Genomic DNA, 23,786 nt, shown 5'->3' with positions numbered 1-23,786 from the left:
GTCAAGTCTATGATGTGTTCTTAGGAAAAGTATGTGATGCATGTGCAGCACGCCACACACACACAAGCAAGCTGTGTGGGAGCTGGGGACTTTCGATGCAAGCAGTTAGTTGTTCAGCCTAGCTAGCTTCTCTCACTATCCGACGACGACTACTGTCAGGCAGTCACCATATGCTGTAATAAGCCCGGTAAAAACACGGTAGCTGTAGCTGAGAAACACTGTTCACCGCAGGCAGCGACTGGGCAATGTCACATCTTTTTTCTCCCTTCTTTCGTAGCCAGAGTCAGTCGTCATAAATGTGCTCGTACAACTTGTCACACACGACACGTCCATCACCCGGATTGTTTGCCTTGCTGTTAACCATACTTGTAGATGTATAATATAGTATTATAAAACTATTTCCTTCCTCCATATCCAAAGCAAGATTGTTTTTCATGGACTCTTGCATCTTGCTAAATCAAGCTTGCCGACGGTTCACAGCTTCTCTTCGTGGCCTATAAAATGCGAGTCCGCACAGTCCAGGAGCTAAGCCTCCACTCTCCATAGCTCTAGCTCTCTTCTCACTCTCTTGACTTAGTTGCTCTGTCCGCAAGCTGCACGCGGGCCAGAGTCGACATTACTCACCGGGCGAGGAACGATGATGGGTCATGGGATCGATAGGAGTAGCTAAAAGATGATGCCATGATGATCATGTCACGGAGATGGAATGCTAACTTTTGGTTATATTTTACCTAGGCAAGCCCCGGTACATAACCCCTACTTTTCTACAGTTTAAATTATATTTGTGCATTAAGTTTTAAGGAGTTGAATGAAACCCACTTGCATATATATCTTTATCCAATGAGTCTTACAAGTATGACAGGATCGTGTAGATTGCTATGCTATAGGACACCGGTAGAAGTCGAGTGATTGCCTGTCACTCACGAGATATAGTAAATATGTTACTATATTATTATCACTTGAAAAATATAAATGGTGGAAAGGAAAAATGGTGACCGGGCAGGGACATGGTTTGGGTATTGGTGGGTGTAAGAGGTTGTGTCACCGCGGATGCGGGGCATGGCTTGGTTACACTGCTTTCCCTGTCTGGTCGGTTAAGGACCGATCATTGCATAAGACTCTAGGCAGGTCACAGACTTATTATCCCGAGCATATACTTGTGTATGGGTGCTTGGAAGACTTATTGCTCTCTTGTCGTGGATCCAGCTCTTTTCGGACCGACTGTCAGGGTTTGTTTTTAGTGGAGGAGGTCCTTGCACCGCACTGAGTCCGGGACTCAGGGGCGGGGGCTTGGAGTCCCAGTTTGGACGGGGACCTGGACACCCGAGACAGGAGAGTGATGGGTTGGTCCTACTTGTGCCTGAGGTACAAGCGGGGCATGTGTTTTCGGGGTACCTAGCTGGGGCATTGATTCACAAATCACTGGGAAATCTAGTATGGCTTGTCTACGGTTTAGCATCGTAGTAAGAACTGAAAGATGCAAGATGGAAAAAGGAAATCTGATTGCTTATCACCTGCTTGAAAGTAGCACATGTGCTTACATAGAATGGTTAGTTAATGAACCAATGCGGCCATTAATAAAAAACGAATATAAGGACGCACGCTTAGTAATGCTTCCTGCAAATGCAATAACCCATAAGCCAGATAGCCTTGCATATCCTTAGAGTCTTTTTCTTTTCTTCTGTCGGGTAAGTCTTGCTGAGTACAATTGAGTACTCAGTGTTTTATTCCCCCTGTTGTAGGTAATAGATGGAGGCTTGAGATGACCTTTGTGTGTAGATTCCTCCTAGTGGGCTCAGAGAGGATTTCCTTTACGCTGCGATCGTAGTTGTTATTTATAACTCTCACTAAATACTTTTATAAACAAAAGTTTCATAATCTATTGTCGTAGTCTATATATCAATATTTCATCATGTCATTAATAGATGTTTATTTCCACTGTAACTCTGTTCACATGTTTCTATTCCGCTGTTCAATTAAATTGGTTATAACTCTGATAACATGATTTCATTCCGCTGTTATATTAATAAATATTATACTCTAATGTTGTATTAAAAGTGATGTAAGAAATGGTTATGAATGATGTAAGCTTTATTCTCTCATTTGTGATCCTGATGGCAAAAATGTGGATTTTTGGGTTCTCTCCTGGGGTGTGCCCGATGGAACCGAGTAATTTAGTGTTCTCCCTCGAGTGCTTAGTGTCTAATGGAAGACAAGCACTCCTGTGAGGCATTAAATTAGGCGGTTCTACCACAAATGACTAGTACGTCTGTAGGGCAAGGGTCCGACAAGATAGTAGAAAAGAGTACGAGGAGACGTGGGTCACGATAGGCATGAACCACAGGCGAACACGGAGCACGAAGTCATAGTGTAGTAATAACTCCAGAACAAGGATGGGTCAGTCGTGCACAATACGACATGCGTGACATCTATGAAGGGCACATCTACCAGCAATACATGATGCGATAGCACGACATGAGCACGACATGAGCACTTGAACCATAGGTGTGAGCACGACGTGATGCGATAGCAGTAGCCACGGTGGCTGCATCACAACGTGTGGTGGGTCAGCGGCGCCATATCGCGCGAGGTAGGGGCAGCGCCGCTCATCCGGGCAAGCCACAGCAACGGTGGCTCCTCGTGGTCGGGTCAGGGCGACTAGGTTGGCCAAGCGTGGCAGCGCGTGTGCACACGCAGAGCGCGCCAACGCCTCCTAGTGACCACGCCCAGCCCAGAGGGATAGCCCAAGAACATGATGTGCACAGATTTTAAAGCAGCGACTACCACTAAACCATTGTCTCTAAACCGAAACTGACTTCACCACGATCGAACTAATACATGAGGCTGCTCAGCCAAGCTAAAACACTGTATCACCCTCTAACCCAATCTCTCTAAATAAATTGCTAAACCTAGCAATGTCTAGTTGTTGACAAACTTGGAAATTTTCTAAGTTTTGAGATGAATTTGATTTCAATTTGTGATTTCTAAGCTATTGGAAATATTACCTAGTAATATCATTTTTGATAGCAAGTATTTCATTGTCATCTACAAAGTTTGCACTTCTAGCTCTATTTAAGTATCACACATATGTTCTATAGTATTTTTGCTTAATAAAATTGGTTTAAACCCTACTTGATATGCATGAACTACCGAATTAACTTCCATTTAGCAATTTTATTGATCATTTTGAGTAACAGAAATTGATCTACACACTTTATCACATGCATTAACACATAAACATGATACTCATGACATATTTTAATAATTGATTTAGCGTGTAACACTGAGGGTGTTACATCGTGCCCCAGCCTGGCCTCCTCATGCCTTAGGCCTAGCTCTCCATGGCGCATAGTAGCTGGCTAGCCCAGCGGCACCCGTAGGCCCAGCATGTGTGCCGGTCCAATCCGATCCCCCTAAGGACTGGTATGTCGAGAGAACCGGATCATAGGACCCTATGTGCATGCCACTCATTCCTGAATGGGCAGGGGATGGATGCTTACCAGCTAGAACGGTGCCACTACTACTAGGTTGGAAGTGGATAGTGTAGGGAGGTACGAGAGTGTGACCTCTAGGGCCCGGTACTATGTCTCATAGTCTTAGCATTTCGGTGGACTCCGGGGTGGCCCAGGGCTGAGTGGTAGGGTGGCATTGCACCGGTTGGAAGGTAGCCCAGTATCAGCCTAGGTGGGGCACCACCGATGATGGTGATCTTGTGGTTCTAGGTGTACATGCTCTGCAGAGTTGATCGATCTATACGTATAGCCACGTCCTTGGATATGGACATTCCTATGACCTACGCTTCCCTTGATTAGTGAGAGGAGTCCTTTCTTCTTCTTTCGCCTAGATTTGGTGTTGGTTTCTGGCTTTGACCATTGAGGCAAGGCACGAGAGGGAGTCGTCCTTGCCGCCTAGAGAGTGAGAGTGTGGTGAGATGTGTGTGATGGGACGGGTGAACGTGTGTGGATGAGATGGGTTAAAACTTGATGAGCTATTATAAAATATTGATGAACTTGCATAGGAAAACTACAACCATAAATAGTCCTTTTGCTCTACCCTTGCATTTCACTTACCACAAAGCAAACGCAAGGCATAGGGTGGGAGCTAGTGGCCAGTATAAATCATACTAAAATATTTTTGGTAGGTTTTGGATGTAATCTACGACAATAGTGGAGATTAGGAGGATTAGATGGTCTCGTTCCTACGCTCAAGTTTGGTTGAGGTGATGAAGTCTACGCCTGCTGACCTTCTACGCCGACTCTGATGATTGCCCATGAAGTAGGAGCCTTCACCCACCGATGTGCCACGTCTACTCTGATGCTGTTATGTGCATGTTTTTGCTAGTATACATTGTACTTAGGTGTGATATCACGTGTTGTATTACCTTGTAAACTTGTAATTCTATGATGTATGAACTGTGATATCAATTGAATAATGATAATGTGATAGTTTGGTCTTCTTGGACTCTTACATTATGATGTAATCTGTGGATTTCCCTTTGAGAAAATCATGGATCGTTTCAGTTGGTATCAGAGCCATATTTGACCGTAGGACGAGACTCTTAGGACCAAACACTAGTATAGAAGCCAAACATCCTACCTGATGTAGAACTATAGGTTTAACACTTGTTTCCTTCCTCACCTTGAGTTCAAATGCTAACTGACCTCCCCTATTGTGGAAAGTTGACCTGTAGAAAACATTCACCATTACCACGCACGCTAGTTGGTAGATGTGTGAGACTTGAAGGCTTAGGAGTCGTCTTAAGTCAACACTATGCATATAGGAGTTGTAATGTTGTCTGAATGCCTGGATCTTGTGGTGTTGTGCTTCTTGTGTTTATGAATGCTTGAATGTAAGCTGTAGAAGCTATTTTGTGTATGTGAGACTCTAGATGTTGGGTAACCTAGCAAGCTAAACCCAAGGATGTCCTATGACTAGATAAGTGACCCAGACTAATAGAGTTAAGATATAAAGCCGATGCATCATATCTTTACCAAACCAATTCAAAATTGTTTTCGGTTTCCAACTAAACACATTTTCAAAATTGCCCTATCTTATTTTGGTGGAAAAAGTCCTTTCTTTAACAAAAGCAATTCTATTTCAAGTAAAATGATTTCATAACTTCTTGAAAGGTTTTCCCTTTTTCAAAAGGAAGCAGTTTTAGTTCCCTTCTCAACCTAATTTGACATCAAAAGCTATCTGCGAAACCGTCTGAAAACTAGTCCCTTTTAAAAAGGTGTTACAAATTCACTTTTGAAAAACAAATTTTTTTCTTTTCAATCAACCAAATGTTTTCAAAATAAAGATCTTTGGCTCAGTTTTGACTTAAAAGATTTTTTATTTTATAAATCCTGAGAGCCAAATCCTTTTCAAAATAGACCTTGCCTCCAAAAAAAATGGTTTGCAACTGATTTATTAAACAAAATCCTTGCGAAAATATTTTGTTTGCATCCTTTCAAAAAAAATTATAGCAAAATCAAAATGAGCTTTCCAAAAAAAATCTAGTTTCAAAAGTGTTGCTTTGAAAAAGGGGTTTCTGAAAACAAAGCTTGATTGCGAAAGCTTTACCTTTCAAAATGAGAAATGATTTCAATCTTTTTCAAAACTAGTTTTGTTTGATTCAAACAGAAGGGAAGCAACGCTTTGATTTGAAAACTAAATCGAGTCTTCAAAATCTCTTGATTTAGAATCATTAAAAAAATGTGTGTGTGCGTGTTTTGTTTAAGGAAACAAAGACTTTCAAAAGATTTGGTCCTCAAGACATCTTGTCTTGAAAAGTTTTGGAATTTGCAAAACATTTTCGTTAAAATGATTTCAAACTCTGCGTATTCACTATTTCAAAACCTCTTTTGTCCAAAAAGCCTATTTGGAAAAGTTTATAAAATGGTTTGAATTCAAAAACTCCCTCTTTAGAAGGCCCAAATGTTCTTGGAAATCATTTCAAAGGAGGTTTAGAAACCAAAACCTTTTATACAAATCTTGATTTTATAAACTAAAAACCTAGTTAAAGCATTTTTCAAGATCTCTTTTGAGGATTTGGTCTCGTTTGACCAAAATCAAAACTTTTGATTTGAGTTTTTTCAAAACCAAAGTGGGATACAACCTTTTTCAAACATCCTTGTGTTTATTTCAAAATCCTAAGGTTGTAACCTTCTTCCTTGCGTAATCTACAAAACAAAGGATTTAAAACTGTGTTTTTAAAAAAAGAGGCTTCCAAAATTGTTTATAAAACCTTTTTCCTCGTCTTTTCTAAAAACTCCCCTCTCCCTGTAAGCTTGGGACATCGAGTTATTGCTGGTGACTTATTTGGTAGTGTCGTAATCATAACCTACGGTGCCGCTACGAAACTTAGTGCAGCCACATGGCTTGCTGCCGGGCGTATGCTAGTATCGAGGTACGTGACTATGACCGCTCCAAGTGGTACCCGCTTATAACTGTAATCCTAAGCTTACCTTTTCAAAATCTTACTTCAAAAGCAACCGCTTGAAAAGAGTTTTATTCAAAAAAAGGATGTTTTGGATTTAAAAAATCTCCGTTCAAATACCCTATCTTGTTTTAAACAAAGAGATTTCAAAACCCCAAAAGCTTTGCCAAAAACAAACCCTTACTTGGAGTAAAATCGTACTGAAAGATTTTTGGCAGGTTTTGGATGTAATCTACGACGATAGTGGAGATTAGGAGGATTAGATGGTCTCGTTCCTACGCTCAAGTTTGATTGAGGTGATGAAGTCTACGCCCGCTGACCTTCTACGCCGACTCTGATGATTGCCCGTGAAGGAGGAGCCTTCACCCACCAACGTGCCACGTCTACTTTGATGCTGTTATGTGTGCGTTTCCGCTAGTATATGTTGTATTTAGGTGTGATATCATGTGTTGTATTACCTTGTAAACTTGTAATTCTACGATGTATGAACTGTGATATCAACTGAATAATGATAATGTGATAGTTTGGTCTTCTTGGACTCTCACATTATGATGTAATATGTGGATTTCCCTTCGAGGAAATCGTGGATCGTTTTAGCGACGAAGACGGATGCATGACAGCTCGAGAGGCCACGAAGATGCTGACCGGTGGCGCGGATAGAAGTGGGGATCGGAGGAGGTGATCTGCTCGTCGCTGAAATGGAAAAGCAGCATACCTTCTCTAAAAAAAAGCAAGTGCCGACTGCAGAGAGGACAAGGTGCGACTGCCAAGATAGTGCAAATCAAAGAATACCTGCTTACCTTATTACTTTATTACTAGTATAGTGCTTGTACTAACACCACGGCTTCATTTCAGGAACGCACATGAAAACAACCAAGTAATTATAGAATATTTTGACCAAGTACACAAAAAATTGTTTACTCACTGTCACAGTTGAAATCAATGGTATAAGCAAGATACAACAATCATATAAACAGTTGAAATCAATAGTATAAGCAAGATACAACGGTATAGTTTAAAGAGATTAAACATGCAAAAACTTGCTTATATTTAGGACAAAACTTAATACCTAATGATGTTTGCTGATATAGAGGTAGCTCGATACTTTACACCCATTATCGACTCAAGCCAATTGTTTGCGCGCTCTGAAATTGAACCATCCAAGTTTTGAACGCCACATATGTCATCCTAGCTTTGTTTCCTACAGAAAATACACCACTGATTTATGTCACCAGCTTTTGCTAATCAGAAAAAGAACATCTTAGATTTTGAATCCAATGCAGTTGGGGCAAAATCAGAAAACAGAGTAGGCATTATAAAGTGAACAAGCCTTAGACCATGTTTGGTTACTACAGTTCCTTCTAAAATTTTTGTCACATCGAATGTTTGGACATATACATGTAGTATTAAATATAGACTAATTACGAAACTAATTGCATAACTTGCGACTAATTTGAGAGACGAATCTTTTAAGCCTAAATAGTCTGTGATTTGACAACGTGGTGCTACAGTAAACATGTGCTAATGACAGATTAATTAGGCTTAAAAAATCATCTCGTAAATTAGCCTCCATCTATGTAATTGGCTTTGTAATTAATCTATATTTAATGCTCCTTATTAGTATCTAAACATTTGATGTGACATGAATTTTAGAAGCGACTAAAAAACCAAACACCCCCTTATTCAGACAAGGTACCTAAAAAATCTATAAAGCCATACCAAGAATATATTAAATTATTTATTATAATCTATATGAAAAAATCAGGCTGTATGCAGACTATTTGAATCAGGCTCCTAGCTAGAATAATCAGAATCTCCTAAACTGGTGCACTTGACCAGGTGCATAAGAATTATATCTCTGAACTGAAAAAGACCGACTCTGAACAGAAAATAGAGCAGCAGTGTAAAAACAGCAATGTAAACTCCACTGAGCCTTATTTTGATTTTGAATCTGTGAACTGCATGCTTATAGGATCATCTGAGCTTGGCAGAACTTTATAGGATTTTCGGAGTTGGTAACTGCATGTTTATATCAATGTTCCAGTTTTGGGATAGTGTCAGTTTCTTTTTCCATCCATGCACTATGCATAATACCTCTTTTCCATACAAATTTCAAGTTCATCGCACCCTTCAAAACCTGACTTAAGGTCTCTACGTTCATCATGATTTGTGCACTCTTCAAATCCTGAAAGGGTGCAATGAAAATAACTAATTAAATAAGCCATGAAACTGAATTGAAAAGTGCTCCTTGTTCCAAAAAAAAAAGAATTGAAAAGTACTCCTTATTCTGCCCCCGAAAAAACTTACAATTGATTAAATGGCTAATATATAGTGCACCCTATAAAACATCTATTGCTTGTCCCCTCCCCCCCCCCCCCCCCCCTCGCTATGTAGTGAGAGGGAATGCTCCTCTCATACATTCTATAAAACATCCATGTCTACAACATTCCTAAAATGGACATCCTAAAAAAGAGGAATGTATTTTCCAGACCAATCTAATTGTAAACCTTGGAAATGAAATTTAAAGAGATACATATACATATACTACATAATAAGGAGCAGATCATGTAATTCATCCAAATGATGACTCATGATTTTTGTACAACTTTTGACATGGCTAGTGTGCGAACGGACAGGCAGGTTTTGAATAGACCATGATGATTGTCATGGAAGTGCAGGTGCCACAGCGCCTGGAACCAAGTGGCAGGATGAATTCCGTGTCGACCATTTTATCCTGCTGCACATTGAGGCATTTTTCTTAGCAGGTAGCAGCCAACAAAGGTACCTACATTTCAGCATAAGTATAAGATCAATGCAAAAATGTTGCTTTGAGTGGCCTAACCTGTCATAAAGAGGATTCTGTCCTGGCATCCAGGCAGCACATATCCGCAGCGAGCGCTTGCAAAACATATTTTGAACGGTGAAGCTCTGCTCCTCCTAAAACCTTCCTTCACTTCATCCCCATATCCAACTCTACCAACTGTTCATTAGCCACCATCTACATACACTGCTATCTTATAAGTTTATCTCGATTAAAATTGTATTCATTGGCTAATAGGTCAGTACTGAACTGAGGAGGCCAAAATTCAGCTCACATTGAAATGAGAGAAAAACATAAACTCACCAATGTAAAAAATTCTGCTCAAGATACTACTTCAAACATTTTTCGATTTTTTTCCTAACATCGACCACTACATAGATTGTGGTATGTCATTAGAAAAATTACTTATCGAAAAGGAACTCAGGTTTAAGATATCATCGAAACCATCCTGCATTGCCCTTGCATTCACTTTCTGCCCAACCATTGCTTGAGATCTGTGTTTCAGATAAAAGAGAGGACAAATGCAGGCCAAATGATCATATTACAGAACACATAACATCGATGAACAGAAATAATAAAAAAAACTTGGTTCAGAAAAAAGTTAATGACAACTAAGTGGTCGTGTGTGTTTCTGCTACAGGCATACATTTAAAAAGCACTAAAATCCATGATGAAATCACTCAAATCCTCACTGTGTATACATACCTGAATCTGGCTTTCTACAGGAGGATTTCCCATGCAATGGACGACAGCTCCATACCCTTTCATATTTAGCACTGTTCTTATTCGAGGGAGAATAGTTTTATCACTACCATCTGTGCAGCCATCTATATCCTTTATAGCAAGGTACCGTTTAGTTCCAAAAATTTTGCCAAATTTTTCAAGATTTCCCATCACATCGAATCTTTGGACGCATGCATGAAGCATTAAATATAAATAAAAAATAAAACTAATTACATAGTTTAGACGAAATTCACGAGACGAATCTTTTAAGCCTAATTAGACTATGATTGAACACTAATTGCCAAATAACAACGAAAGTACTACGGTACCATTTCGCCAAAAATTTCGCTAACTAAACAAGGCCCAAATAGTTTAAACAAAATCAGAACTCCATCAAAAATCACAACAGAGTGAAAAGCACCAAAGTAACTTGAGTTCTCAAATTCATGCCTTTTATTTTTGGTTCAGGTTACTACTTATTCTGTTGAGAGTGAAAAGCACACCTCGTCCGCTCCCGGCCGCTCGCCCGCTACGTCCTCCACCTGCGGTGCCGTCCACGATCTCGGCCGCGATGCCTCCGTCGAGGCCACCCGCTCGCCGCCATTGCCATTCGATCCTGGAACAAGATTAATGCAGTGCAACAAGAACTATCCAGTAACTCGTGATCACGGAATTAGAAACTTCTGAACAGAGAAGTAGTAACCTGAACCAAAAATGCCCTCAACGTAAACTTATGTAGCAACTACTACTACTACATAGTCCGTACCAGCGTACATACCAATGGATTCAAACATGCTTTCGAGAATCGACACAGAGAAAAGGAACATCCAGGATTGATGTTCCATTCACGTAACCCGTTCAGGAAACCGATCTACAGGCTGCAATAGTCCTGCTGACTCCCTCCAAATCAAATTCGTGGATGGAGTGCATGGAGAGAAGAGAAGGCGAACTCACGGGAGAAGGAGCTGGAAGTGTTGGCGGCTCCAATCGTGGCCGCTCGCCGCCCACCGTCCTCTGCTCCCGGCCGCTTGCCAGCAACGTCCTGGGCAGGTTTAGGGTTCAGGTATGTCGTCCTCCGCTGCGCTTCCTCCGTCGAGGCCGCCCGTTCACTAGCAACGTCGTCCGCTCCCGGCCGCTCGCCGGCTATGTCCTCCGCCTGCGATGCCGTCGACGCTCTCGGCCGCTCCATCGTCGAAGGCATGGAGTAACCCGCGGTCCAGGTCACACGTGGGCGCGGCGTGCGTGAGGGGGGCCACGGTCGTGAGGGGGCACCGCAGATCCAAAGAGGACCGTCCGATCTGGTTGAGTAAGGAACGAGGATACGTGAGTTAATCTAATGTGTTAGTGTGGTCTATTCGTGTATGTTTTATAGGGCGGACATAGTTTAGTTTATAACCGTAGATGTGAGATTTGTTTGGTGACTGTAGGAATAATTTGGAGTGATATATTATAGGGGTAGGGGTAGAGATAATATCGTCAAATATGCGGAACAATAGCTTTGGATGGTCCGTTGTAGTTTAGAATGGAAGTAAGGCCACTTGAATGGTGCAAGCGATCTATTTTAAAATACTCTCCTATTTCTTTATTTTTAAATATTAAAAATACCATTATGCCATCCAAAGCTCTTCTTAGGCTATCTCCAACAACAACACCCAAAATACAAGACTCATTCGCCCTTTATGTAGCGCTACAGACAAAAAGTTCAATACATATTCAACATCTTTTCCAACAACAAGACCCAAAAAGAGAATCCTTTCTGCAAATGGGTTTCCAGGAGAGAGGATACTCATATTTGGGTTGTATCTCTCAGGCAACCCAAAATAGGTCTCCCGTATAGGTAGTCTGTTGGAGGCTGATTTTGAATCTCTCGCTACCCATTTTGGGTTTGGGTCTTTTTATTGGAGGCGGTCTTAGATCCTTTTTGCACTGTTATGCATTTCCTCCACCATCTGCAGAGAGAAACTTAATCCTCAAGGTGTTTTAGAGTTTCAAGCCCATTCCAAATTCCTACTTCCTTTGCAAAGGTGTTGGGTTGAAGAACCATAGGGGACCAGGGGTTGAATAGGAACCTCAAAATATTTCTCACTGAGCAAACGAGTGATATGTAAGCTATTTTTCAAAGGTCAACCCAAGCTTCCCTTCTAGTTCTCTCAAGGATCACACGGTCACAACACACCTACTGGCCTTAGGAGCACGACTAGGATGATCTAGAGCTAAACGAGCAAAACGACGGGGCAAAACACCAAAAATTAGTAAAAACGGACCACTCTATAGCCAAAACTCGATCACTCATAAATTTTGGATCACCTGGTTTCAAAATCTGATGATTTGCTTTTCTAGATTTCAGTTGGAGAAGGTTTTTGAGAAAAAAGGTAAAGAGCAAGCAAATGACCCCATGCATGGTGTGTTAAATCGTTGTAGGGTTGATGCAAAAAAAAGAGAGTAGAAAAATGAGTTACTCACTAGTCAATTCCATACTTGTGTAGATTTAATTGGAAAGCTTCTTTAGTACTAAGTGATTTGATCATCTGATTTACAGTGAACTATATAAATTGTGGAAAAACTTCTTACATGTTTGTCATGTGAGAAGAAATAACCTTGTATGTTTGCCTATACGATCCTTTTACCATTAAGGCTGTAATAATTATATGTGATATATCAGTATAAATACAATATAACATACGTGATTCAACCAAATATTGGTTAAGTTTAACATATGTGCCTGCCTATTCGCTGTACCTAGAATTGCAGGCTGGATCCACCTTGTACCTAACTACCTACTCATTGAGACATGCAAGACAAGGCTAATGTTAATCGGATGTAGTACCTAAAAATAGATACTGTTCCTGAATAAAATGAGGAGATGTTTTTTCTCACGCTGCTTCTATAAAATTGCGGCTGCAGAGGATACTCCTTATATTCCTTCTTCATCGCCCCTGGATAGGAGTAGGAGTTCATCCGAGGTAAGAGAGGTTTTTTCCCCCTTCAATCTTGTTTGTGTATTTGAAATATTTAACTGCCAGATTCCCCCTCCTCTCGTGCACTGGGGATTCATCGATCTCCATCCGAGGACTCCAACCCATGCTATTGTTATTGTCATGATGCCGTCTTATCTTTTTGTGGAGTTTGGAACCAAAGCAATTGATTGAAATTTGCTTTCTACAATAGAACATTTTTATGGATCAAACTAGTTTTTACATGCTCCCTATAGTATCCCCCTACCTTCCTTTTCAATATGGAACTCACAAGCGAACTTCGGCTTAACAAACATGGTTGCACATTAATCTATAGTTTGTTGCATGGTATCTGGATGACTTGCCGCTCGAAGATTTATGCAATGACCGTGTCATCTTTTCAAATATACATATTGAAATCGGACTCCGTACCATGGTACACACATGTCATTTGAAAATTGGTCCCGTGTTAGATTTGGATTTTGTTGGCTCTAGATTGAAAATATGGTGTTGTATTGTATTTGGGTTAGAAACGTGTGGACAACGGGAGTGAGATGCGGACCATGGAGAGCGAGGTGCGTTGAGATGTGTTGAAGGACACAAACTTAGGGGAGAGAAACTTTAATATTATATATATATATATATATATATATATATATATATATATATATATATATATATATATTAGATATAGATGATGCGCGTGCACACATATATATACATATAGCCATTCCCTTTGTTCTTATATATAAATATTCAAGTATTTGTTACATTCCATATTGATCCTTCCTCATACCTCAGGTACACTTCAGTCAATTCAGGAGATCCAATATGAGGAGTAGCGATGAAGGCCTTGTGCATGCGATGCCCATCTTGCTAATTGTGCTTTTCGGACGCCTGACATTGCCTGGTATGTATACTTCACCTTCTTGTGTTAAACCCTTATTATATAAAATTCATGATGGATATAATTGGATATTATCTACTAATAATGAAAACAAATTTTCAAATAGGTTGTCCTGAGCTACTCAAGGCAGGAGACGCAACGAGTTACCAAAATAGTCTTATATCTATGAACACAACCTCGAGTGCAGTTATAGTCCAAAACACATCGGTAGGGGAGAAAAAGTTCACTATAGAATTTTGTGTGAGGTATAACTGCGATGAGGATCATCACCCCTGCTACTGCTGTGATAACAACCCACAGGACCAATATTGTTACCGCACAAGGGAGAAGTGTCAAGCCAATTGCCCCGCGTGCAACCCTCATTGCCCCCCACAACGATTGAATCAAACAATGATGGCAGGGAGGTCTTCACGCACATTAACGAATTCTACTTTAGTTAGAGGTGCATGATCTTACAACTTTTAGTATCGAAGAAATAATGTCAGATGCACAATATATATGTTAGCATCCGGTTTGCCAAAGAAGAATAAACACTCGTTATATGTGTATCCAGGATATCCACAAGACACATGTAGTGACAAATATGAAAAATATCATAAATGGCTGCTCATTAAATAGCAAAAATATATTTATGTTAACACTCACATCTTTGAAAGAACACAACAAAAACGATTAGACCCCGTTCCGTTGTTCTAGAACGGGCCATTCCGAGCCTGAAACCGTCCCTCCGTAATACAAATTTGTGAAGGATGTGGTTGGGAATCAATCTCAAATAACCGAACAATGCCTTACTAATCTTCTCTTGGACCTCCATTCTCCACAGGTATGATTGACCGGAGGAGTACTCACCTGGCACTCATAAAACTCCTAAAAAACTCTTAAAATACTTATAAGGATAATGTGTGCGTGTGTTTATAGTGATGAGTGCGCATGTATTTGCGTTCGCAAAAGCAAAAAAAAAAAAAAACTCATAAGATGCACCATATGATTCTCATTTAAGATTTGTTGAATATAGAAAGTGTGATCAGCATGATACGTGTACTACTCCATGCTTGAGTGCGGCAACGACTGGCATATCGTACGTGTAATGCGTACCACCCCCACCGCCTCCTGCCACAGCCAGCTGAGCCCACTTGTTGTTCCTTATTATCAAATGGGAGATTTAACGCCATCTTAACGGTTGCCGCTACGTTTTCACCAGTAAAGACGGAAAACAGATACAAAAATACCACTTTTGCTCACGTGGCACGCCAGCCCTCGCGCCAGCAGGGATCCAAGTCAGCATACGGGCGTCAAATGTCTCTCCTACCCCTGCTCTCTTCCTACTCCCAGCGCGTTCGTCATCGGTGTCCTGATATGATCCTGCGGCCGTCCGTGCCCACGCACGCCTCGCCCTCAGGATGCTTGTACGAGCCACAAGGCTGCCGAGGGTCTGGCCGTGCACCCATCGGGCCCTCGGGTGCACCCGTGCGGCTGGTGCTGCTCGTTCGCGGGCATCCCGAAGAGCCCTGACTCCCCGAGCACCGCGCGCTCCCGGCAGGGGACAGCGACGAGGGCCTTGAAGTAGCTGAGCTCGACGTTGCGGAGGGCCAGCGCGGTGCGCAACACGCTGTTGACGGCTTCCGACAGGTGGCCCAGCAGCGACGCAAGCTCCTCGGTGCGCCTCTTCACCTCCTGCACTGCGGCGCGCACGACCACCTCATTGGCGCCCTCGCCACGATCGTGCAGCGCCGACGCGAGCCTCCGGACGGCCTTGTCGACGGAGCCAACCTCGCCGGCGCCGAGCGCCACGAGCTGGCTGAACATCGCGTTGAACGGCTCTGCCCAGGGTAGGTCGCCATCGGAGACCCAGGGAAGGCGGCTGTGGTGGGTCCTTCGACAAGGATGGCGGCCGCGGCTGCTGCCGTGAGCGAGGAGAGACGGTGACGAGGACGCCTGCGGCAGCCAAAAGCCGCCCACGGGGCTGCTCGAACAGGAGCGAAGGGACCAGCCGCATCCCCTCGTTGGGCTCGACAACGACGACCATGGCGGCGTCATCTTCTGTTGCGCCGGTGTGGCACAGCTACGTGAAGCTCCAGCACGGCTTTAGGCTCCAGCGCCCCCACGACCTCATGCTCCAGCACCGCCACCTGCGAGCACCATGTCGACAGCATGCTCCGTTCCTCCGTCGCGGCTGTCCCGGCGGAGTCGCCACCCTTGACGAGGTCCGGTGCTCTGCCTTCAGGGCGTAGTGCTACAGCGTGGTGTCGCCGTTGCGGAGGAGGGAGAGGACATGGCCGAGGAACCCGGCGGCGAGGAGACGGTCCATAGTGGTGGGCGGAGAGAGGCAGAGCGCATCGATTGCACGGAGCTCCATCGCCTGGATTCGCGTCGCGTCGTCCGTGGCCCACTACGAGAGAGACACGAGCACCGGGACGGCCCCAGCGTTGGCCACCATGTACATCCTAATCTCGTCGACGCCCGCGAGGCTCCGCAGCATGCAGCACGCTACGCACACGAGCTCGCCGCTGTTCGCTCCGTGGTCCGTGTGCAGGTCGAGCAGCCCCCTGATGCCGCCGTGCGTCGCGATGGCCCACGCGTTGTTCGAGTTCTCGATGAGCTTGCAGAGCACCCGCGGCGCTGTCTCCTTGGCCGCCTCGCTGCCGGCGCCCATGTCGAGGACACAGACCACGGGCGCGATGGCGCCGTCGACGACCAAATCCCCCCTATGCGCGTCGGACCCGGCGATCACCGAGACCGCCTCCAGGGCCTCCTCCTGGACGCGGGCTTCGGGGCCCTCGCCGCTCTCGGTGTCGTCGCCCTTGTCGTGAGCGCCGCCGTCGCCCTTCTTCGCCGGGGACCCGCTCCTCGATGAGATCCAGCTGCAGGGGCAGCCACGGTCATTTGCCACCCCCATGCTACCTCGGATCCCACCTGGACTGACGCGCTGTCGTGCCACGAGTGCAAAAGTGGCAATTCTGTATCTCTTCTCTCCGTTGCGTGTTAAAGTTGTATTGCCAGCCGTTGCAGTAAGATCTCAGAAGGTGTCGATCCTTATAATGCTAAAAAGTTAAATCTCCCTTATCAAATGCAGACTTGCTGATCTTTAATCCCTCCTGTTGAGCATCAACTGCAATTGGTTCTATGTGCGAATGTGTCTAGCAGGTAGCAGCTTGCAGGGAGGTCATTGAGAGAGTCCTCGTGCTAATCTTTTTTAATGCTCATATAATAGTAACGCGAGGAACATCATATTTGTATCATCACGACGTTATTTTTTTTTTCCGTTGGAACATACGAACATTTATCTAATAAATACTAATAAATCCTTAAGAAACGGCCTTGTGCAATATTGGTACGGAGGAATCGCAGGATCGCGGGCAGACCTAAGGATGAAAACGGAAGAGAAATATTCCGAACCGAACCGTATTGTTTTCTATATTTAATCTGATCGAATCCGTATTTTCTTGTTCGACTTTACCGTTTTTGCTTTCGCATTTCAGATGTTTCGTATTTCAAATGTAAAAGTAGAAAACAATTTAGACATTTTTCGACCGTTTTCTACTTTTCTACTTTTAATTTGAAATATCCCGAATTGAAAATTCGGTTTAAACCGAATTTGGCCAGCTGCACAGGTCATACAGCCCAATTACAGGTTGTTCACCACGCAGCTGCGTTCTTTCTACTGGTGGCCAGCTGCCCTCTCTTATAGACGGCGCCCAGCCTTATTTCTCTTCACATCACGAGATGGTGCTAAATGTCAGAAAACCAGCAGCATGTACACGAAAGCCCACTTGGGCCATAGCCCATCAAGCTCATCGGTTTAACCCCCACCTGCAAAATTAATCATTTGATAGTTTTTGCATTAGCCGAATAAATCTTTGTTACTCAAAAGAAAAATCTGAATAAATCTTTAAAATAAAATACTACATCTATTCTAAAAAGATTAATAAAATTATTCTGACTCAGCCCGAGTTCATGTTTCTATAATATGCACCTGTTAATTATTATATGCACTTGAACTTGATCATTCATGCACTTGGTCTACGGGTCGGTATTCCGTATTGAGTTTTCGTATATTAACCTTATTCAACATAAATCCGTTCGAATTGGTTCGTTTTCGAAATTCTCGATAATTCGTAAGTTCGCGTTCGTTTTCGTGTCCGATTTTACCGTTTTCGTTTTTGTTTTCGTATTTTAAATATAAAAGTAGAAAATAATTTAAGAGTTTTTCGAAGGTTTCCGACCCTTTTGATCCTTAGGCAGACGGCGAACCGAAGGAAAAAATGTCGCACGTGGCCCCGTCTCCGCCGCGCCCCGCTCCTCCTTTACAGCTCACAGGCTCACAGCCTCCCGCGTCCGGACCCGCGCTCGAGGCTTCCCACGCGGTCCCGCCTCCGGCAACTATGCTCGCCGCCGCGCGCCCCGCGTCCGCCCACCTCCTCCTACTCGTCCCGCTCCCTTCTCCTCCCCGCCTTTCAAATCCCGCCCCGACCCGCAGACTCTACGCCCTCGCCCCCGCCCGCCGCCCTGCGGCGGCGGCCGTGCGCGCGCGCCGCGAATCCTCTCCTCCCTCCGCGCCCTCCCCTCCCGCCGCCCCGGCCGACTCGCTCGACTGCGTCGGCACTGGCTCGGATGTCGAGTGCTTCGTCGACGCCGGCGCCGAAGACGCCGCTAGTCCCCTTCTTCCCACGTGCTCCCCAGCCCCAGGCGCGTCCAAGGACGATGGGAAGAGCGAGGGCGACGACGCGGCGGTCTCGGCTTCATCCCCTGGGGGGAGGGAGCTCTGGGAGTGGGCATCCCTGGTGTCGCCCTTCTTCTTCTGGGGCACGGCTATGGTGGCCATGAAGGGGGTCATCCCCCGCACGGGTCCCTTCTTCGTCGCCGCGCTGCGCCTGCTCCCCGCGGGCGCGCTGCTCGTCGCCTTCGCCGCCGCGCGCGGCAGGAAGCAGCCCTCCGGCTGGGAGGCCTGGCTCGCCATCGCCGCGTTCGGACTCATCGACGCCGCCTGCTTCCAGGCACATAATCGTGGCCATGTTGACAGCTCAAGGCGTTGGTAGTTTTTAGCGTCTGTGCCTGGAGTGTGTCTGTGATTCTTGGAATCTAACGTGCGGTGTTTGTTCTTGCTTGCTTTCGCAGGGCTTTCTCGCGGAGGGATTGCAGAAGACGTCGGCTGGGCTCGGGAGCGTAAGGCGAAATCCAAACTCCCGCTGTGTTCTTTAGCTCATCATCAGGCAAGCATTTGCCTGGTCGTCTTGGCCCGGTGAGCTGGTAGCACTTACGAAGCTCAATTCTCCATTCCAGGTCATCATTGACTCTCAGCCATTGACGGTTGCTATCCTTGCGTCACTGTTCTTTGGAGAGTCGATTGGCACGATAGGAGTTGGAGGGCTCGTGCTGGGTGTCGTGGGGCTCTTACTTCTCGAGGTTTGCCTTCTGCTGATGCTAGTTCAAACTTTTCATATGCAGTAGACAGTTTAGCAATCTTGAGACCTGAATATTGATTATAGTGACAAAAGTTTGATTGTTCATATTCTATTTTCTCCATGTTGAAGTGCAAGGCAAACATTCATGCATATATATATGCTCTTTATTATGCAATATTTTGGTCCACACCTTAACTGATTTGGTGTTTAAAACAATTGTCTTCTGCAAACGTTCTATATTCTTCTCCACTGTTTCTATGTCAAGTGTATATTTACAGCACATATCATCTGTAAAATGTTCAAAAATGGTTTATGGTCATTTTGAACTTTTTGAAATTCAGGTCGTGAATGCCAAGTAAAGCCCTTTTTTAACAAATAATTTGCTTCTATTTATGGATTATGCCGTGCACTATAACTGAATTTTTGTCTCCCCTTTCATTGGTTTTTTTTTTGCTAGGTTCCAGCATTGTCAATTGAAGGAAATGACACAACAATCTGGGGAAGTGGGGAATGGTTGATGTTCCTCTCAGCTCAAAGCATGGCAGTTGGAACTATCATGGTCCGCTGGGTGTCAAAGTACTCTGATCCAATTATGGCAACAGGATGGGTATATTATCCACAGATGAACAATCAGTCCATGTTATGTCTTAGTTTATGTCACATGCGCCAAAGCTCTGCCATGCTATTGGTTATGTTGCTTCAAGTTAGCCTTTTTATAGTCTATTTTGGCAAATGATTTTGCATGTTTCCTGAAATTGTTAATTTAGTTAGTTCATTCTGCAGAATGCAATGTATATAGCATTTGTTGTTATTATAATTGCAAAGATTATTGCATACACATGTAGTTCCAATAATATTTACCAATGTAGTTGAAGGCAGATGCATAGATTGCAAAACAGAATTGCATTTGTTATTTTGTTGATATTCTTAAAGGTACCTAGGCTTCTCAACTTCTTTAATGTCCCTTGTTCCATAGAATGAAGATGTTACCTTTAATGCATGTTGTTGAAATTTTCACCCTTCTATGGGATGATTTTAGTGGTCCTTGCAATTAGTATCAAATCTGGCATTACCTCATTATAATACTAACATCAACATTATGACAGCACATGATTATAGGTGGGCTTCCTTTGCTGGTTATATCTGTTCTTAATCATGATCCTGCTCTGAGTGGCCATATTCAAGATCTTACATGGAGCGACATATTAGCACTTGGCTATACATCTATATTTGGCAGTGCTCTCAGCTACGGTGTATACTTCTACAATGCTACTAGGGGTATGATTCTCTCATACTAGTCCAATGCTATTTTCATGATTCACTCTGAAAGGTATCCCACATAACTAGTTCTTTGTCATTTTTTCAGGTAGCTTAACCACACTTAGTTCTCTCACTTTCTTGACCCCCATGTTTGCATCCGTTTTCGGGTAAGATCCTTATGAGGATGTTGTGCTACCTGATTTTTAGTTTTCACACAATGTTATCTTGACTCCTTGCCACCTCTTTGCTGTTCAGGTACCTGTACCTGGGTGAGACCTTCTCACCAGTACAGCTTGGTGGTGCGCTTCTCACACTGGTTGCCATCTACATGGTCAACTACAAAAGCATTATAGGTGAGAAATAAGAGGCTATCACATACTTGTGTGGTTTCTATCACATAAGGGTGGCTGGGTGCTGCATGCAGCACCCATAGCCACCTATTGGGTTCAGGAATCTGAAGATTAAGTACAATCATGAAGGCAAATTATCGGATTGGAGAGAGATGTGCTCTGTTTCAGGTTTAGACTGAAAATGCAGTATAAAGTGGCACAAAACAAAACAGGTTCCATCAGTTCCTTCGACATTACTATTAGATTTCTTGGTTATGTCATCGCATGCTTCTAGGTTAGTCAGCAGCCTTTTTCTCTGTTATGTGGAGCTGAGAAAAAAATATAATTTATAGGATGCTTCCACATTGTACTTGATATGCATTATCAGCTAGGGAGCTAGGGGGATGGAACCCCCCCCCCCCCCCCCCCCCCCCCCCCCCCCTGCCTCCAGCATTGTGCAATGGCCAGAGCATGGAAATAGTTGGAAGGAAGGCTCATTTGTATATATGAATTCACTCCATTTCAAATATATGCTAGAATTTTTGCGTGCCATGCGCATCCTACCAGGTAGACACTGGAGAATTTCTTAAGCAAGTGGTGTCACACAGTATTCAAGTGATACTAAGTAGCGAGTGTCGTGATTACTAAAGTGAAATAAGAACTTTGTGATTACATAAATAAGTTCAATATAATCAATCAAATCTTATTAACATTTCTTGGGTCATCAATATCTGCAATTTAGAAAGTTCAATGCAAAACACATTAAAATTCGCTATTGTTCAATCCACTAATATTTGCAATTGCCTTCTTGGAGCATCACCATTTCTTTCCATCGGTTCGCTGTCATCTTCCAAGCTCTAGGTCAGAGTTTGCTTTTGTGTACTCTTGATAGAGACCCCTGCATTGACTTCCATTAACAGAGGCAATTTAACTTAAGAGTTGAATATCTCAAGGACCAATTTTTTGTTTGGTCTTAACTATGTGAAAGATATCCCACATAACAAGTTCTTTGCATTTTTCATGATTCACTCTAAAAGGTATCCACCATTACTAGTTCTTTGTTTATTTTTTTTGGGTAGCTTAACCACACTTAGTTCTCTCACTTTCTTGACCCCCATGGTTGCATCCATTTTCATGTAAGATCCTTTGGAGCATGTTGTGCTACCTGAATTTCAGTTTTCAATTTTCACACAATGTTATCTTGACTGGCCTTGGCACCTCCATCATGTTCAGGTATTTGTATGTGTGTGAGACATGAGATGCTGCCTAGATGTGCGGGGCAATAGGAGTTCTTGAAATTTATAGAACTTGCAGTGGATTACAGGACTGGAGGACTGGTCTAACCACCAGAAATCTGACTAGATGTTCGGTACTAGGTAACGGGAAAAACGTGAATGGAGAGGGGTTACATCTATTTAATTGATTTTACTTGTTATCAAGGGTTGTTGGATACATAGTAAGTTCATTCCTCCCAAATTCTACAATCACAAACATAAGAACAAGTAGATCGGGGCAAATCATTCAAAAGTCAACTTGCACAACAAGAACAAGCAAAGAAGACATGTGTTTTGTTTATCGAAGTTCAGATTCACCTCCATAAATCACACTCTCTACTGAGGAGCTCCCAAGGGAGCCGTGTCTCTTCCAACCACTCACCCTCGCCAAAGAACCCATAAAGATCAACCTTGGCCTTTCACTACCTTGATTTCTTCCTTGTGGAGGCAAAAACAAAAGGTTCACCTCCAAGGAAAAGGTCTAATTAGGACGGGGTGTCCCAATACGCCCACTTGGGAGGCCTAACTAGACGAAGGTACCTCATCTACTTGACCTATAAGGCCTTGTTTAGATGCGCATGTATTCATATCAATCCACGTGTGTTGAAGTAGATTGGAGTTGAAATTAAACTAAGTTCTATTCCAATCCACTCTAAGTGCATCCAAACAAGGTCCTAAGGCATCACGGGATGCACTTACAACGTGATTGGTTGCCCAAACTGGGCCGTCATATGGCCCATCCCGCACCCTTTGGTGCATTTCGCCCGCATTTGGTTGCCCTACTCGCACTTTTCTCCTGCTTCCTCATGCAAATGCCCTCCATCCCAGACGACTGTCCGTCTTCTCGATCCCCACTTCCCTCGGTGCAGGCTCGCGCGGTGCTTGGCGGGAACCTTTTTGGAGAGCGTGGGAGATGAGGCCGTCCTAGGCGATAAAAGCGAGCGGGGGGGGTCGTGGTTAGGGTTACCGCCCTCACTCTTCGCCTCTCCTTCCGCCATAGCTCTGGTGCGAACTCCCCTCTAGCTCTCCCTCGACCTCGGTAGCCCTACCGAGGTGACCACCCCCAGCGGATTTCTTTCAGTCCTTCGGACACTTCGACGGTATATGCCACCTGCGCTCTTCCCTTCCTTCAATGTCGATTTTGTTGATTTGTCTAGTGGATTTTGCTTGCAATGCCAAGAAATTAGGGTTCTTAGTTTGACATCCTCAGATCTGTGCGATGCTATACCTAATTTACATGTTCCTAGCTCAGATCTATACATGATGCTTCGTATTTTGTGTATACCTCATATTTTCTGTAGATCTTGTACATGTTGATGCCTATTTTGTTGTACACACTGAGCAAAGTGCCTAGAGGTCAATGATGTTGATTGTGTAATAGTATACGCTGGAGGAGCACCCTTTGATGTGGCAGCCGCGTCTTTCATAGTTCATTTTGTCTGATTTTTTGCTTGCTAAGCAATACACACCCATGTTGCATGCTCCCTTTCTAATGTTGCCCTCCATCCTGTTGGTAGACATGGACTTTGAAACTAGGCGCAGGGCTGCCACTGTTGTGGTTGTTGTAGTGGCTGCTTGGTTTTTCATGTGGTTTAGGAGGAGAGTTGAAGATTCTCGCTCAGTCACCTATGGTCCCATGGTTGAGAGGGACAAACAGAGGATGAACAACCTTAGATACATCTATGAATCTAATGA

The 23,786-nt window shown here is 43.7% G+C and overlaps 1 protein-coding gene across 2 annotated transcripts; it reads left to right on the top strand.

Annotated features, from left to right (window-relative positions):
- The first annotated feature begins 18,136 nt into the window (after nt 1-18,136).
- On the top strand, nt 18,137-21,247 carry LOC136524378 (WAT1-related protein At3g02690, chloroplastic-like). Of its 2 annotated transcripts, none has more exons than XM_066517780.1 (7): nt 18,137-18,838; nt 18,942-18,989; nt 19,107-19,229; nt 19,686-19,835; nt 20,335-20,506; nt 20,595-20,655; nt 20,744-21,247. In XM_066517780.1, the coding sequence occupies exons 1-7, from the start codon at nt 18,209-18,211 to the stop codon at nt 20,850-20,852; spliced, it is 1,293 nt and encodes a 430-aa protein (XP_066373877.1). In that variant the 5' UTR covers nt 18,137-18,208; the 3' UTR covers nt 20,853-21,247. The 2 variants fall into 2 exon arrangements, with proteins under 2 accessions (XP_066373877.1, XP_066373883.1); XM_066517786.1 differs by having other exon boundaries at nt 18,138-18,820.
- The last annotated feature ends 2,539 nt before the right edge of the window (nt 21,248-23,786 follow it).

The sequence above is a fragment of the Miscanthus floridulus genome, chromosome 2 (assembly GCF_019320115.1).
Source record: "Miscanthus floridulus cultivar M001 chromosome 2, ASM1932011v1, whole genome shotgun sequence".
Classification (NCBI taxonomy): domain Eukaryota; kingdom Viridiplantae; phylum Streptophyta; class Magnoliopsida; order Poales; family Poaceae; genus Miscanthus; species Miscanthus floridulus.
Note: the sequence above shows the minus strand (reverse complement) of the source record. Positions and strands in the feature narration are given on the sequence as shown.